Source organism: Neovison vison, chromosome 11, assembly GCF_020171115.1.
Source record: "Neovison vison isolate M4711 chromosome 11, ASM_NN_V1, whole genome shotgun sequence".
NCBI lineage: Eukaryota > Metazoa > Chordata > Mammalia > Carnivora > Mustelidae > Neogale > Neogale vison.
Genome location: NC_058101.1, coordinates 71,407,424 through 71,423,645, shown reverse-complemented (window position 1 = coordinate 71,423,645; position 16,222 = coordinate 71,407,424). Strand labels below are relative to the sequence as shown.

Genomic DNA, 16,222 nt, shown 5'->3' with positions numbered 1-16,222 from the left:
AATAAAATTCTGCTTGAGAATTAAACCTGCCAATTCTAGTACACAATCACGGTCACGGTTAGCTCCTTAGTCATTCAGTCAAGGTAAGTTTATAACAGGCTCTGGAGGAAGTACTGGGGGATAGGAAGGGGAGTAATACAGTGGTGAAAAGTGTCTCAGGACTTAAATGCTGATGTCAGAGAGACAGAATAAAGATGTAAAGGTTAATCAGTTGGGGATGTATTTAAGTTAAGTGCTATCAAAGAGATTAAATAAAGTGGTATACAAAGACCTGTACTGTGTGTGTGTGTGTGTGTGTGTGTGCGCAGAGGAATTAAGCATCCTTTAGCATTTATCTATCTGGCTATCTAGCTTTCCTTCTATTTTTGTGTTTAGCAGTCATTTAGTAAAAAATACATTTTTATAATATATTATAAATATACTATAATATATTTATATACTTATATTATACCATATATAACATATCTCATAATATATATCCATCTTTCTGGATTTGGAAGACGTCTGAGTTATTTGTCAACATAGCTGACAAATCGCTAGTTGTGATTTCACATTTTTTTTGAGTACAGTTGATTCAAGTCTCTACATTAGGCTACATTCATCACAAGCGTCCTGACAGCTACGCTGATACATGGCTATCACAGTATCAATGACTATATTCCTTACGCTGTATCTTCTATTCCCATCACTTACGGACTCCATTACTGAAGGCCTATATTTCCCACTAAAATATGGAACGCTTCCCATATTCGCATGTCATCCTTGCACAGGGGTCATGCTAATCTCTGTATCGTTGCAATTTTGGTACCCGTGCTGCTGAGGCGAGCACAGGCCTGCTTTAGCTTTTAGCTAGATGGTCCAAGAAGGCCTCTCTGAATATGTGGTCTTTAAGTCTAGAGGCACACGATCTTGGAGCTTCCCTAATTGTGGTGGATGTATTAGTACAAGAGATAATTTTAGCTGCTTTGGGGGCAACATTTTTTGAACACCGATGAAGCATTTATTTTAATGGGTATTAAAGTATAATCATAGCATATAAAAGTTACATTCTCTAGTATGCTCTTGCTTAGGAGGCAGGGCAAGAGCACTGTGGAACTCAGAATCCAGAATTACAGGCCAGGTGCTCAGGCACACTCTCTTTTTTACCTCAGGGAGGGAAGAGAGGCAGCTCGGAGAGTAATCAGAAGCACCTTGAAGGTCACCCAGAAATGAGGTGGTGGATTCGGAAAGGGCGTTCTTGTCTCCCAGCTCTTCCGCTCAATGCTAGGCTCTCAACCCAGGGAGATTTTGCTCCCCAGGGGCTATCTGGCAATGTTTAAAGGCAGTTTGGCTGTCCCAATTAGGGAGTTTGTGGAGAGAGGTTATTAAATGTGTTACTAAACAGGAATGTTATTAAACATCTTCCAAAGCATGGGACAACCCCAAACAAAAGAATTACCCAGACCACAAGGTCTCTAGTGCCAAGGTCAAGAAACATAGGTGCAGGGATGGTTCTGTTAGCCATTCCACTTACTGACTTGTTGGTTAACAAACAGTCCAAAAAAAAAAAAATCTAAACCACCTGTGTCATTTACCTGGCAATATCCTATGTTGGGATTTCGAAAAGCATAAGCTGTTAAGACTCTCCTTAGAGCAGCAATGCCCATTTCATTCTGGAAAGCTGGGTGTTCTGGAAGGGAGCGGTGTAAATCCCTCTCAATCTCCTCTGTGGCAAGATTATACTTCCCCATGGACTTCTCCACTAGGTCTTCGTAGTACCCGGGATGCGTGGCCTTCTCATTGATGGCACCTAGGAAATACCCAACAGATACAACATCCAAAGGGGCGGGCCTTGCCCTCGGTCACAAACAGAGCCAACCAAGTGAACCTCTTCGTGTTCCTCACCTCGCAAAGGACACCTGCGAGATAAAGACAGCCCGCGGATGAGGTGGGCTGTTGCAACCGCGGCCAGTTTGGTAAATTTAGCTGCCCTCCTTCAGCTCCACCAGAAGCCAAATTAGAGGTCCGCAAGCTAAACATCTGTGTTCCACAGAACTTCCACGGATGATCCGGGGGCTACTTTCGGGAAGAGGAGGAAGGAACGCCAGTAAACCAAAGCGTCCTCGTCTCAGCCAGAGCAGTTTTGCTGGTATTTTACTAGGGTTCTCCTTAAGATTTCCCTTGAAAAAGAAAAGTTCTGCCTCTCCAAACAAGTTTGAAAACCGAACGCAAAAGCGCGAGGTTTGAAGAGTTCAAACAGCCATACTGAGGAGTAGAGGAGGTATGCAAGGGTTTTAGAGCTGCAGGGGGTGGTGTGGGCATTCCTCACAGTGAGCATGTTACGGCTGGCAGTTCCTCAAGTGGAGAAATGGGCTGAGAATCACTGGTTTGAGATATCTGCATTTTAAGATTCTTAAAGACAGAAAACACTGTACAAAAATACCCAAATCTAAATAAATAGAACTTATATAATTATAAATATATAGACAGACAGAAATACACATGTAAAACACACACACATATGCATATTACACACACACACACACACACACACAATGACAAGATAAACTGATCTGTATTTCACAGATTAGAAACTAGAACCCCTGGGCTGGCCTGGACCGTGTCAATGACAGCCACCCAGAAGAGACAACCTTACCACTCACACTTACCCTGGAAAAGGCATTCGGGTTGACAGCAACTTAACACTGGCTTTTGCTTTGTTCTCAAGGGAGATGTGCAAAGATATCATGTCATCTGGCTGGCACTTTACTTCACTGGGTGCACTGAGCCTGGTCCTGGTATACCACAGGTATCCTGCCCCCAGTGAGCGGGGTGGAAATATGAGCTGTAGGCTGCCCCACCCCTGGCCTCACATCACCCATCACCGTTAAAGAAAATATACAGTCCAACTCTCTATGTGTCTCTGCAACAGTGCTGTGTACTATTATGTACTATTTTTTGGCTTTCACTTTGAGTTTCATTTTCATCCAAAATGGGGCTGCAAGTAACTTCTAATTTGAATGAGGATGAAAACAGAATTTTTCATTTACTGTATCAGTGATCTGAATGAGTCTGTCAAGGTGACTAGCTCACCAAACACAGGAAGATGGAAGACAGGACAGTAAGGCTCTTCTTGGGTTGGATTTGTAATCAGATATCATTTGACTCAAATTTGGATTTCTAGATGAGGAGCTAAGGCTCATCTACTTAAGGAAAATAAGCCAGGTAAATGAGGCTAGAACAAGCTAGTTTTATATGAAACAGATAAAGCCAATTATTTTTTAGGATTCTATCCCCCAACTGCTGAGACGTTAATACATCTCATCACAGGCAATTACCATTAATAGCTGTTTTTAAAAAGAGCTATGAGTTTGTTTGGTTGGTTTGTTTAAAAGGCTTTCCTGTAAGTGTGGCAACTATTCTTTTAATTTTGATGTCATGTTTAAAATAAAAGGTTTTGATAACAGCACTTGGGTTGGACCATCTTAGGTTCAAATAAAAATATTCACATATCTAAAATGATTACCTTTCAGGCCTCTAGTCAGTAAAGCAATTGACTTATAAAGATTGGTGACAAAACAAAAAAATTCCCTGGACGTTCATGACGGAACAGACCTGTGGGACACACTTGATGCTCTGGGCTGGGAGGCAGGCATGCTGGGGCTAGCCTGAAGAACCTACAGTCTGAAGCAGGACTCAAATGTCTGACCCCACAGAGCTCTGCGGGGGCTGTGCACCAGGGAAGGTGGCCACATTCTTCCCAACACTCCTTGACACACCCCACTCCGTCCTTCCTGGTGTCTCCAGCTTGGAGTGGAAATGTGGTCTAAGGCTCCAGTTCTCTTGCACATTCTGGCCTCTTTCACATCTCCAAGTGACAACCACCAAATTCAGGAGATGGCAAACACCAAGGATGAGGCTTTCTCATTGCTCCCTCTCCCTGCTTCAATGGGGGCTCTGACCACGTGGCACCCTTAAGCATTCTCAATGAGATATATTCTCATCATGTGTTCTCATCAATGGACACAGCCAGGAAAAGGCAAAACAAACAAACAAACCAAAAAAACCCAACAACAAACTCCTCAAATCACAGAGAAGTACATGCTTTCCCATAGGTTCTCTTTTCTTCTACGTAGCGTTAGTGAAGGGGTGGAAGAGGTTTTGCAGACTTGGGGGGTGATGGTGTCCTGGACAGTTGTATACGTGTTCTGTGTTTTCACTGAGGGACTGTAACACTTGGGGCAGGAAAGGCTATTTAGTGCTGAAGGGCAGCGCTGCATTTTCGAAAGAGCCCAGATGCATGACGGGAGGCAGAAGGGGAGCGCTGAGGTCCCGCCCACCCCAGGGTCAGGGCCCCCAGCCCAAGCCCGCTGTACCTGACAGCAGCAGCCAGAGCTCTCCCCGCATGCTCTCCGGTATACCCTTCAACACCAGCTCCCGCGTTTTTTCTGTGCGGTACATGCAGATCCCTTGCCCGTATTCAGCAAAGTGAATTTTCCAAGCTTGCTCCTTCAAAAACTCTTTGGCCTGGAAGGAATAAATGAAACATGACTACGTCATGACTACTTTGAGGATGGAAAGGGGAAGTTGGGCAGAAAGGCAGAGTATCTCCCCTACTGAATAGAGTCGTTATGTTCTGGACAGAACTCTGGGGAACAAAGAACTCAGATTTTCCACAGTCCTTCCTTCATTTGACACCTGAACCTAATTTGAAGGCTGGCGTTCTGCTTTGAAGCTTTCTGGCCCTGAATCAGAATTCCATTTACCTGAAATGGGTCAGCAGAACGCAAATTTATGGCTTTATGTAGTGAAAATGACTTGGTGTTTTTGAAATGTGCGCTGAGAAATTATGTACTTACTTGTTGGCTGACTTAAACAATAGTTAAAAACAAGACAAAAGCCCACATGGAGCCCTGCATCAGGCTCTCTGGTCAGCAGGGAGTCTGCTTCTCCCTCTCTACCTGCCTCTCCCCCAGCTCATGGTCTCTCTCAAATAAATAAACAAAATCTTTGATAAGAAAAAAAAAGACAAAAAGTCACCTGTACTCTGTATAACTCATCTCCTTCTGTGAAGCCATTCTAAAATCCAATGAGAGATTTAAATAAAAATCTATTTTGCTTGTAGGAAAATATTTACACAGATATTTATGAGTTAGCTTTGATTAAAAATCCTTTTTAAATGTTATTGTTCTAGGGGCACCTGGGTGGCGCAGCCATTAAGTGTCTGACTTCAGCTCTGGTCATGATCCCGGGGTCCTGGGATCAAGCCCTGCATTGGGCTCCCTGCTGCTTGGGGAGCCTGCTTCTCCCTCTCCCACTCCCCCTGCTGTGTTCCCTCTCTCACTGTCTCTCTCTATCCAATAAGTAAAATCTTTAAAAAATAAGTCACTGTGATTGTTCTAATAAAGTTTCAGACCAGAGCAGGAGACACCCACCAATTTCGGGTTGAACTCCTCTGGGGACCGCCGCCGGTACATGGTCATCAGGGTCTGTGTGGCCGTGGGGACGCTGTTGCCGTTCAGGTTAAACTGGCGCTCTCCGTCGGCATCAGAGCTCGTGCTCCTCTGGGGACTGGAGGAGACCAGGCTGCTAGGCCGAGAACACACCTGCCGACACACAGAGGAACAGACGCTGAAACAGCACAAGCCACGCAACCCACTTCTTCAGTGTCCTCTGCACAGACCCAGTAACTGCATTACGGTGCCCAACAGGTCTCTCGCTACGTGAAAACACAGGAGGAGGCAGAAAGCCAGTGCTTTGGTGGAGATGAGACAGGTGTGCGGGTCCTAGGCCATGAAATCGCAATGCTGGAAACAGGTCTCCTCGTATTTTAGATGCATTTTTGCAGCAAACTCGTTGGCCATTAGTTTCTGATTAGCATGCAGGGAAACATGACACAGCTGAATCAGCGCTTATGGGGCCACCTCCTCGTGCCCGCTCTAGTTTCTGACACCCCCATGAGCTTGGACCAGGTGGACTGGAGCAGGCCTGCTCCCTGTGAGGTAACCATCTTTATAGTACATTTCAGCTGCCAGTAATTGCTCTGTCATTTGTGCTGGACACCTATCTTCCTGGACTCTGACTTCCCTGGATGTTGCCCAGGGCCTAATTCGAAAGGGACACAATATGTATTTGATCATAATTAAGTCATCATCATGATGCTGCATCTCAGATTCGAGACTACAGTGACCTCTGTACACTCCCAACAATGTCACTATGTGAACACTGTTGCATAAACAGGACCAATTACTTAGTAATTTCTTCAATTATGAAATACAGCTAGACCAGATGATCTACAGGGCTCTGTCCAGCTCTGTGATCCCAAAGACAAACTCCATGAGAGTTAAATGAGCTGAGACACTGCTTCGGGCATCAGGGTAAGTGCCTTATCTTAGCACAGCTTGAGGATCCAACAGAATGGACAAGGAGGGCCCACTCTCGGGCAAAGCACTAGGATGAATGCAAACACCCTCAGGCAGATCCCACAGACCTCCCACAGACCTCGTCATCTGAGCTGTTGTAGCTGCCTGCAAACTCCTTGTCCGAGTATATCTTGGAGGTCGTCTGTTGCAGGAAATCCGAGATCCTCTGCACTAGAAAGTCTCTATCTTTCAAATTGGCAAACAGGAAGGTCATCCTGTTCCTGGTGCTGATGGATAAAGGACTGGGGAGTACACTGGAGCTGTCTGCCTTTTCCACAATTGTCACCTGAAAGAAACATGAAACAAAGAGCATTGTTTTCCAGGGATCACAGCAGCCTCTGAGCAGCATCAAACAAGGAATGCAACTCTTCTTCTTTTTTTTTTTTTTTAAAGATTTTATTTATTTATCAGAGAGAGAGAGGAGGAGAGAGTGAGCACAGGCAGGCAGAGGCAGAGGGAGAAGGAGGTTCCCTGCCAAGCAAGGAGCCCGATGTGGGACTCGATCCCAGGACGCTGGGATCATGACCTGAGCCGAAGGCAGCTGCTTAACCCACTGAGCCACCCAGGCGTCCCATGGAACGCAACACTTCTACCTTCTGTAGGAACTACCCCATCTTACTGAGGCAAAGATGAGACTCTCTGCCTCTGCTCCAGTAAAATAGAATCGCTCCTAACAACTCAAATTGGAGTTCGTATCAGAAGCTGGAATTATGGTGCTGGTCGTTCTAAATCAGCAATTCTACCTCGGGAGGGATTTTGTTGCCCCAGAGACATCTGGCAACATCTAGAGGCGTTTCTGTTTGTCAGAAGCGGAGGGGACCAGCAGCATCCAGTAGGTGGAGGCCAGGGATGTCCCTGGCCAGCATGTAGTGCAGAACAGCTGATCCCCAACAGAGTCTGGCCTACGATGTCAACAGGGCGAAGGTTTAGAAAACTTCTTGTGAAGAAACTCCCTGATTTTCATCAAAATTGCACGAGTCCTAAGGGAGAGGACTCCTCGCTGCCCTCTCGTGTCTAAGAGAAAGAACCCGTGATACTCCTGCCTTTTTACCAAGCTTCATGTTGGGATGGTTTTCAAAACCTCACCCATCTTTCAAACGTCTCCTTCGAACTCCAGGGATTTGCCACCTCTCCTCTTACCACCTGAACGTTTTAAAGGCTCCACTCGGAACAGACAGGAGGTAAACAGCTTAATCCCACCTCCACGGGCACTGGCGGACCGTGCGCGCGGTGTGCGCATGCGTGTGGTGAAGTAAATCGACCACATGAGGAAACGAGCAAAAAAGAAGCACGTTTGTTCTAGCTCTGAACTGAAGACATGCAGTTGGGGCTTTAGAATAGGATTTTCATCAACTAGAAACCAGGGTAAATGCATGAAAATATTTTTCTTTACCACAATAGGAAAAAAAAAACCAACAACAAAACCCTCAAGGCCAGCCCTAGATAAATGGTTTACTTGCAGCAGCTCTGACTATATCCTTGAAGTTCAGTTTCTCTTCCCCTCTTCATTTCCACCTGTAAGCAGTCTAGACAGGTTCAACTCTACTTCATGAACATTTTCATGTGAAATACATGTTCTCCAAAGAAGAATTTTAAAATCCTTTTCCCCTTCAAGGCAAGAAACCTGTTGGAGGTGGCCCCAAGTGTAAAATGGGGACAACTGGGATCCACAGAGGGAAAACTGCAGGATCTGATGTCTACTCTCGGATTTTATCAATACACACACACACACACACACACACACACACACACACCCCACATATTCTTTTAAAAAGGATTTTATTTATTTGAAAGAGAGAGAGTGAGTGGGAGGGAGAGACAGTCTGAGGGAGACTCTGCGCTAAGCACAGAGCCTGACCTGGGGCTTGATCCCACGACCCCAAGACCATAACTTAAGCTAAAACCAAGACTTGGATGCTTACTCAACTGAGTCACCCAGGTGCCCCTATATTTATATACTTTTAAAGGAATGTATTGAGGTACTTGGAGTTGTACATAAAAGTGGGTTTTTTTCCTAATGCAAAAGCTGGAGAAATGGCAAAAAAATTTATCATGAATTTTCCCATGGCACTTAAAACATGCTAAACAATACCTATTTTTAAAAGACCTATGAAAACTCCTTTTTTCACAACATTTTTTTTTTTTAATTCTTTTGGTCACCAGATGTCTCAGACCAAATGACAAATGCCAAGGGAACTAAAGGTTCAAGTTTCATACCCAAAACCCAGAGAGCCACGTGGATCTTGATGAGGTCAAAGTGAAAGTCCTTTAGCTAGATCACAAATACACAAACCACCTGAAAGCTCCTACATAAAACATGAATGCTCATATGCACTACAAAATATTTTTTTCTGACAGATTATTTCTGGTAGAATCCAATCCCCATAAGCTCAGTGACACCAGCAAAGGGTAACAGCCACATTTGAATATTCTAGTTTAATGAGGCACATTTCATTACCAACTCAGGTTATAAAAATAGACTGGAATTTAGGCAAAGCTTTATGTTTCATATGTAACACCTGCAAGGTAATTTATGATTTTTGGAAAAAGAGATTTCATCTGGAATCTCTATCTAAAGAAGAACCTGATCAGTTCACTTTATCTCCCTGCTTTGCTGCCTCAGCAATTTCTTCAAAATCTGTAGTAACGTGATTCTGTGTCTATTTGATCTACCTTAAGTCTATCTGCGGAATATACATTAATAATCTCCAGTCAGTATTTTAGTTTAGGTTGTAAAAAATTAAATGAAACAACAATTCCTAGTTGATATCACCCTAAAGTAGCCATTTCAAGTAGGATGTTCCCATGGAGGCTGCTGCTCATCCATCAGCTTAACTTGGGTCTAAAAGGTACCCAGTTCACGGAGAGACGCCTCTCTGCTCAGACAGACCCTGTGTCGGGGGGGTGGAAGGGAAGGGGTAGGGGCGAGAGGAAGGAGGCCACCCTGTCACTTTTCTGTCACTAAGGTAACATAAAGGTTGTAAAAGGTACACTGAGTCCTTTGCTTCCTCCATTAGTTGGGATTAGGGAATCTGTCCTCATCTGTCTCAGAGATCCATCAGGCTAAAGGAAGCACACTGCTGCCTTCTTTAAAGTTGCATCCACCAACCATAACACACTTTATTTCTTTTTCTTTTTTTTTTTTTTTTAAAGATTTTATTTATTTATTTGGCAAAGAGAGATCACAAGCAGGTAGAGAGAGAGAGAAGGAAGCAGGCTCCCGGCAGAGCAGAGAGCCCGATGCGGGGCTCGATCCCAGGACCCTGGGATCATGACCTGAGCTGAAGGCAGCGGCTTAACCCACTGAGCCACCCAGGCGCCCCAACACACTTTATTTCTTGATGCTTCTACTACTATTGTTCCTCCTCTGATTTACCCTGAAATACAACCGAGTGATCTCTGCTCTACCAGCTATTAGGGAAAACAAGCAAGGCAGAAACGGGCAGAGAATATCAACCCCCATTCTCCCAGCTGCCCTGAACTCTCACTGTCATACTGGATCCAGCACTGAAAGGTGAAGAGCGGTGAACAGGAGAGCGGACAGCAGACATCCCGACCCCTCCCCACTCCTCATCTCCCTTCGGATCCACAGTGATGACTCGCTCCACCCACCAGTGCAGAGCCTTCGTCCTGGAATGGGTAGCCCTAGCTGTTGCGGGTAACTTGCTTTGGGGTTGTACGTGATGGAAGAAAACTAGAAATGAAGAAAATTAAGTCTGGTAACAGTCTATGGCCAAGAAGGTCCATTTGCTGGCAAAAGTTATGAAATCCATTCCAGAGCCAAATGTAGGTACTTGCCGAATTATCCCCCTCAGAACTCACCCCCACCATGTATCTCCTCAAACAATGTCACAACACCAGTTAGCTCATCTTAGAAGAAGTGGAACCAGATTTGTCAATTGCCTAACGTTTTGCATTCTTTTGGACACACCCATTCAGCTTCTAGGAAGTTATAATTCATACTTGAAGCAAAAATCATACATATAATTGGAAGAAAACTAAAAACAATGCACAGGTCCAACCACAGGTAACTAAAATAAATGTTATAGATCCAGTTAATGGAATAAGAGGCAGTCATTAAAAACGGTACTATCAAAGAACATTGGACAATACAGGGGAAAGTTTAATATACACTTGATGTTGGGGGAAATAAGCAAAAAATAAAAATTCACTATGTTTTATAGCTAAACAATATAAATGACATACACAGTCAAGTATAGAAAAAGCCTGGGAAAGCTGTACAGCTGAAAAATGGGCTATCTGACTGGTGGGACTAGGGATGTATTTTATTTGCCTTTGATTTGTACTTTCACAAATTTTCTGTGGTAACGGGGAATTATTCTTTAAACAAAAGAAAATAACAACAACAATAAGAAAAAAAACCAAAAAATCTGTTTATATAAATGTTCTCTCTGAAACAGAAAAGAAGGCAGAGGGATACTTGAATCCTTTAAGGAATCTTAACCAAGGGTCAATCTTAATTACATAACCAAAGTTTCTAACCTCTCTTCACTTCTAGAAAAGGACTAGGGCAAGTTAAAGTGGTCTTCGGGACTAGAAGCTGTAGGACTTTTAGTCCCCAGCAGCCTAACCTGGAGCTCCTTCTCAACTCCAAACCTCAAGGCAAGGCAAGGTCTCCGTGTAAGTCCCAGAACTACCTAGCACCGTGGAGATAGGACAGAAGCCACCTCCTCCCCAGAAACAGTAAGAATGTGGAGAGAGTAAGATAGTACAATGTCTTCATTATGCATGAGGATGGGCCTGTATTTATTAAAATACAGATTCCAGAATTTGCAGAGATTCAGAAAATGCGGGTCGGGCTCAGGAGCCTGTCTCTATGGCCAGCAGCCCCGTGGTTCTCTTGCTGGTAACTGGCAGACCGAAGCTAACACCTGGCTTTCTGATTCACAATCTACACTGTTCCCTTGGGCCCAAGCTGCTCTCTGGCTGTGAGCAGGTATAGTAACTACATTTTCTTGATTTTGTATTTGAGGCTTTGATACCCCGGGCCTTGTAGACCCTGGCAGGGCCACCTTCCCACCAGGGAGCAGGACATTCTTATGTAAACCAAGCACACAGAGCCCACCACACTGCCTCCACCGCCTTTAATCCAGCTCTTACACTCAGGATCAATGACCATTGCTCTAGTCACCCCAGGGGCGGGGGCAGATCTCAGATAGCTAGGGATGGCCCCTATGCCCCAGAGCCTGCTGAAATTATTCCAGCGAGCCCATTCTAAACCTGTTTACCCTGCCTCGCCTGTTTCTTCCCATAGAAATCTCAGTAAAGGCCCTTTCCCGACTCCCTCTGCCTATGGACCAACCATGGTGCTTCCCCAGTGGGTCCCCAGAAGGACGGTGAATACAACAAGCTCTTTCCAGTGGCAGCCACCTCCTGATGTGTTGGCCTCACCACACCTGAGTAACATTTTAAAACTCTAGGCTGGAGGTGCTTGGGTGGCTCAGCACGATCCCAGGGTCCTGGGATCGAGTCCCGTTTCGGGCTCCCTGCTCAGTGGGGAGTCTGCTTCTCCCTCTTCCCTTGCCCCTCCCCACTGCTGATGCTCCCTCTTGCGCTCTCCCTCTCTCTTAAATAAAGAAATAAAATCTTTAAAAAGCCCAAAAAACTCCAGGCTGCCTTTTCTAGGAAGAAAAGCTCTTTCAAGTCACCAACAGCAATGACAACACACAAAAGGAAGCGTCCGGGCCACCAAAGAATTATAAACATTCACCTAAGGTTAAAAAAAAAAAAAAAAAGTGAAATGTTGGTAAAAACATCTGTGGTTCACACAGAAAAGTATTACAAACAAACACTTAGGAGATCCACTTTCACCCAACACCCACCTCACGGAGTGGGATGATGAGGCTACACACGTTCTCCCCCTTGCTGGTGAAGCAGATGTAATTCGTGGACACAAACATCTGCCCCAAAATGTGCATTTTGTTGAATGGAGTCCAGAGGGTGCAATCTGTGTGGCCGTCCAGTTTTTCATCTTTGGGCAGCCGGAAGAGTGCACGGTACCTCTCACTCTTCGCCCTGGCATCGAGATCGCTGGAAGGCAAGAACAGCATCACCTCGCACGAGAGAAGCGTTTCAGTGGCGTCTGAAGGATTCAACAGGGAGGTCTCGCAGCCCAGCTCTCCGCTTCTCCACCCTGTCACTCATCCCCACCTTCTTGGCTTTCTACTGGAGCTAACCCTAACCTATGACCTAGAAGCACAACAGAATTATTTTAATCTATGTAGGTCCCGTGGGCAGTCATTTTATTTTATTTCCCGCCCCCCCCTTCCCTCCCCCGGGCAGTCATTTTAGAATCAGTATCTGTAAATGTTGAAGACATCTGTGGAAGACTAGGCCTAGATAGGAAATCCAGTGTTCTTCTAAAGGAATGTGGTAATTTCTAAAGAGATTATTATATTCACACTTCTCCAGAGGCACTTTGGGGGCCATAACTCTTAAGAAAGACCTAAGGAGAGTGCAAACAAGCCTCATGAATCTCCTGGCTATCACGGTCTGCCCTAAAAAGACAACAAAACTGCCTGAAACACAGGAACAACCCACTTCTTGTCCACTTTGAGTTTCCAACCTCAGCTCAGTTTTTCTCCCCTTTTTCCTGTTTGTCAAGTCAGTTGTTCAGACCTCTCAAGCTTCTATGCCAGCTCAGCCGCTGGGTGAGAGTCTCTGGCTTCCCAGAACAAAGCCAGGCTCCCCCCACCCTGCCTCCAGTGCCCTCCCTTTTACCGCCAATTTGCTTCCACCCTCACCTGCCCTTACTTCCTTTCCATTGCAGAGGGAGAGGTATGAGCACACACAATTTTCTGCACGCCCCATTGGATGTCACTTCTAAAATGACTGATTTTCTTATAGCTTTAGCTCTGTGCCCCCCTCCTTCCCTGCACCTACCTTCACCACAAGCCCTTCCCCTTCTGTCCTATATTCAAATCTTCTGCATCCTAAGAAGAGCAAACCTTCCTCCTTTACCACGGAATCTCTTGAAAGTGCAGTCTACTCCTGCCTAATGCCCGTTCCTTGCCTTTCATTTGTGATTCAATCCACTGCAGTAACACCCTTCACCCTCAACCGCTCCACGGAAACAGGCCTCAGAGCAGCAGGCATCTTCAGTGCAGTGATCTCTTGTCAGGTTCCAACACCAGCTGAGCGCCAGGGATTTCCAGCTCCATCTCCGCTATGGCACAGCCCTCGTATGTGCTCTCCCTCTCTCACTCCCCATCTCAGTTCCAGACAATTCCATGCATACATTCCCACTTGAGAGACTCAACTTTTCCTTCGCCCTCCCTCTAGCTCCACTCCCACATCCAGACTTCCAGGCTTTTCTGCAGCCTCTCCTCATCACATGCCTCACCACTCTCCAGACACTGTTGGACTTAAACCCCTCTGGGCTTTTCCCCTGGGGTTCCTGCATCGTGTTATTCCCTCTGCCTGAAATATCTATCTGACTGAATCTGTAGGGGTGACTTCTACCACCTCTGGAGAGACCACTCCAAGCAGCATCCTGTGAGGGCTTTACCCACCACCCTGCCCCATCTCCCCCCAGCACCCCGCCCATAGGCACCCCATTCCCTAGGACCAGAAGAGTTCCCGTCACTTTGTGTCAGAGCTGGCTGTGCCTGCATCACTCATTGACCTTTGAGTGCTTCAGACAGTTTTTTTCAGTTCTGCATCTATACGCAGAAAACTGTTCAGACACCTTGCAATGGTTCAGAAAAGGTTACATTTCACAGAAGAACATAAGAGTCTCTGTTTCTGAAGCATGTAAGACTTTGTCTCTGTCACCTACCGTTTCAGGGCCGACACTTTTTTAGGAGACTTCTTTTTCAGTTTGGGCAGGGATCTGTCCTGTTCAAATCCCTCATTGTCTAAGAGTTGCCTCATGGCTATGTTCGCCAGCTGCTCCATCAACTTGAAGGTCTCATTGATGTTGAGAAAGACGGAGAAGAAATGTTCACTGGACCTCGTGCTCACTTTGATCACATCAGGCAGGAGCAGCGTGGCGCTCTTCTCCAGCTGTGTGATGTCTACCCACCGGATCACCAGCTTGGCTGGGCACAGGGAACAAGCTGGTCAGCACCTGGCTCCTTAAAATCCCCAAAGGATCCTTCAGTCTCACCACCCAGCCCTCCATCTCGCTGAACTCCTCGGAATTTGCATGTGCCATATTTGTTACTGTTCTGTTTGTTTGAGAGACAAATTTGGATCCTATAAATTCAGAAGTCATCCTTATTATGGACTGAAGTCCATGTCAACAATGTTTATTATAGCTTTGGGGACTCTCTATTATTTAATAACCTTTTTTTTTTTTTAAATAATGAGACTAATTGACTTCACTTGTTACATAGTTAAAACACAGTGTAGACTGAGTCATCACTACAGATCTATTTGGGGCATTCTGATGTGGTTTATGAGTTTGGGGCAACACCTCAGCAGACTTTCCCAAGCTTCCCCCTGACGTTCTAGACAGCTCACCTTCCCTTCCCATAAGGAAAGAATAAAAGCAAAGGTGGTTAATACTGAGGTACATCCAGCCCTGGCGGGGGACCTTCCCCTTCCAGTAGCTGCAAGAGTAATAGTTGACGAGTTTCTCTTCCTCGGGCATCCCGAACAGCCTGTGGAATTTCACAATGGCTTCTTTGAACTTCTCGGTGTCATCATCTTCCTTTACGTCGTTGATCTTGTTATACTCTGCAATGATGCCCTGGAGCAAGGAGAAAATGAGGCACAAGACGAGTATTAACAAGACTAGGGCTGCTTTTTTTCTGCATGCTATAAATATTAGAAAGAAAAAAAAAAACAATTACTCATGCTAGAATTTTTTTAATTGATGAATTATTTTTCAAAGGCAGCCCCCCAGTTCTAAGCCCATTACCAGGAAGCACTTGTGTACTAAAAGATCTTCAAATAACAATATTGATTTGATTATCTGTTTATGGGTGTTAATCGTTTTAAGAGGTTCACTTAGAATGAAGCCCGTGGTCTTAGTCTACAGATGAGGAGATAAAAAGATTTTGCAAATTCTACTGCTTTTCCTAGCTCATCATGATAAAGTCACCCCAAAGGTCAGTTTCTGCTTTTCTCAAGATTACTACTTCATTAAGAGAACAGAGAGGACTGGCTTTCACGGAGACCAGGGGAGATCCATTTGGAACCGAGGCTAATCTGGGGGTGAGCAGGCTGTGGGAGCGTGCTGTGTTAGGGAACTTCAGACAACCATGAGGGGGCATGAGGGCACTAGACCTCTGGGTGGGGAGAAGAAGCCACTTCAGAAGAAGGATGTACAAACCTTTCCCAGTTGGCAAATATACCTACAGCCCACGTGACATTTCAAATTATCAATGCCTTTAGAGAGGTATTTAAAATGCATATATATTATATATATATTATATAAATTAGATATATATGAAATAAGTGAATAAATAAAAGTGACTGAGTCGGAAACCACTAATAAGAAGTAGCAGTTGGGTTTCTAGGCAACCTCAATAACCAATCAACTTAGAGTAAGTGGGATAATACCTGTTCCCCTGGACCACTTAGCAGGGCTCTGACCTGAAGTCAGAATAAGAGCATTAGAAGGGAGTGATGGATAACAAACCAAATGACAGCCATGTTTTAAGTGGACAAACATTCAAACTGCATTATCCCAGATCTACTAAATAGCAGACTTCTAGAATGTTCATCTAAATTTTAAAAACAATATGTCTCTAATATGAGAGAATTTATGAGGCTGTAGAACTGAGAAACAACACTGGAACACTCCAAGGCATAGTATATAATATCAATAGGCTGGGCCTTGCCAACTAACTTCA

At 44.9% G+C, this 16,222-nt stretch overlaps 1 protein-coding gene and 1 non-coding gene across 2 annotated transcripts in view; both read right to left on the bottom strand.

The window, feature by feature from the left end:
* TBC1D9 (TBC1 domain family member 9) overlaps positions 1-16,222 on the bottom strand; it is a 122,700-nt gene that overhangs the window by 35,692 nt on the left and 70,786 nt on the right. Inside the window, exons 4-10 of the mRNA XM_044268037.1 lie at positions 14,886-15,114; positions 14,200-14,461; positions 12,245-12,452; positions 6,481-6,687; positions 5,415-5,585; positions 4,356-4,506; positions 1,575-1,789 (exon numbers count right to left, since the gene is read on the bottom strand). Of these exons, the coding sequence (XP_044123972.1) occupies positions 1,575-1,789; positions 4,356-4,506; positions 5,415-5,585; positions 6,481-6,687; positions 12,245-12,452; positions 14,200-14,461; positions 14,886-15,114 (1,443 nt within the window). The remainder of the gene's footprint in view (positions 1-1,574; positions 1,790-4,355; positions 4,507-5,414; positions 5,586-6,480; positions 6,688-12,244; positions 12,453-14,199; positions 14,462-14,885; positions 15,115-16,222) is intronic.
* LOC122890710 lies at positions 726-829 on the bottom strand. Its single transcript, XR_006381156.1, has one exon. It is a non-coding gene; the product is annotated as a U6 spliceosomal RNA (small nuclear RNA).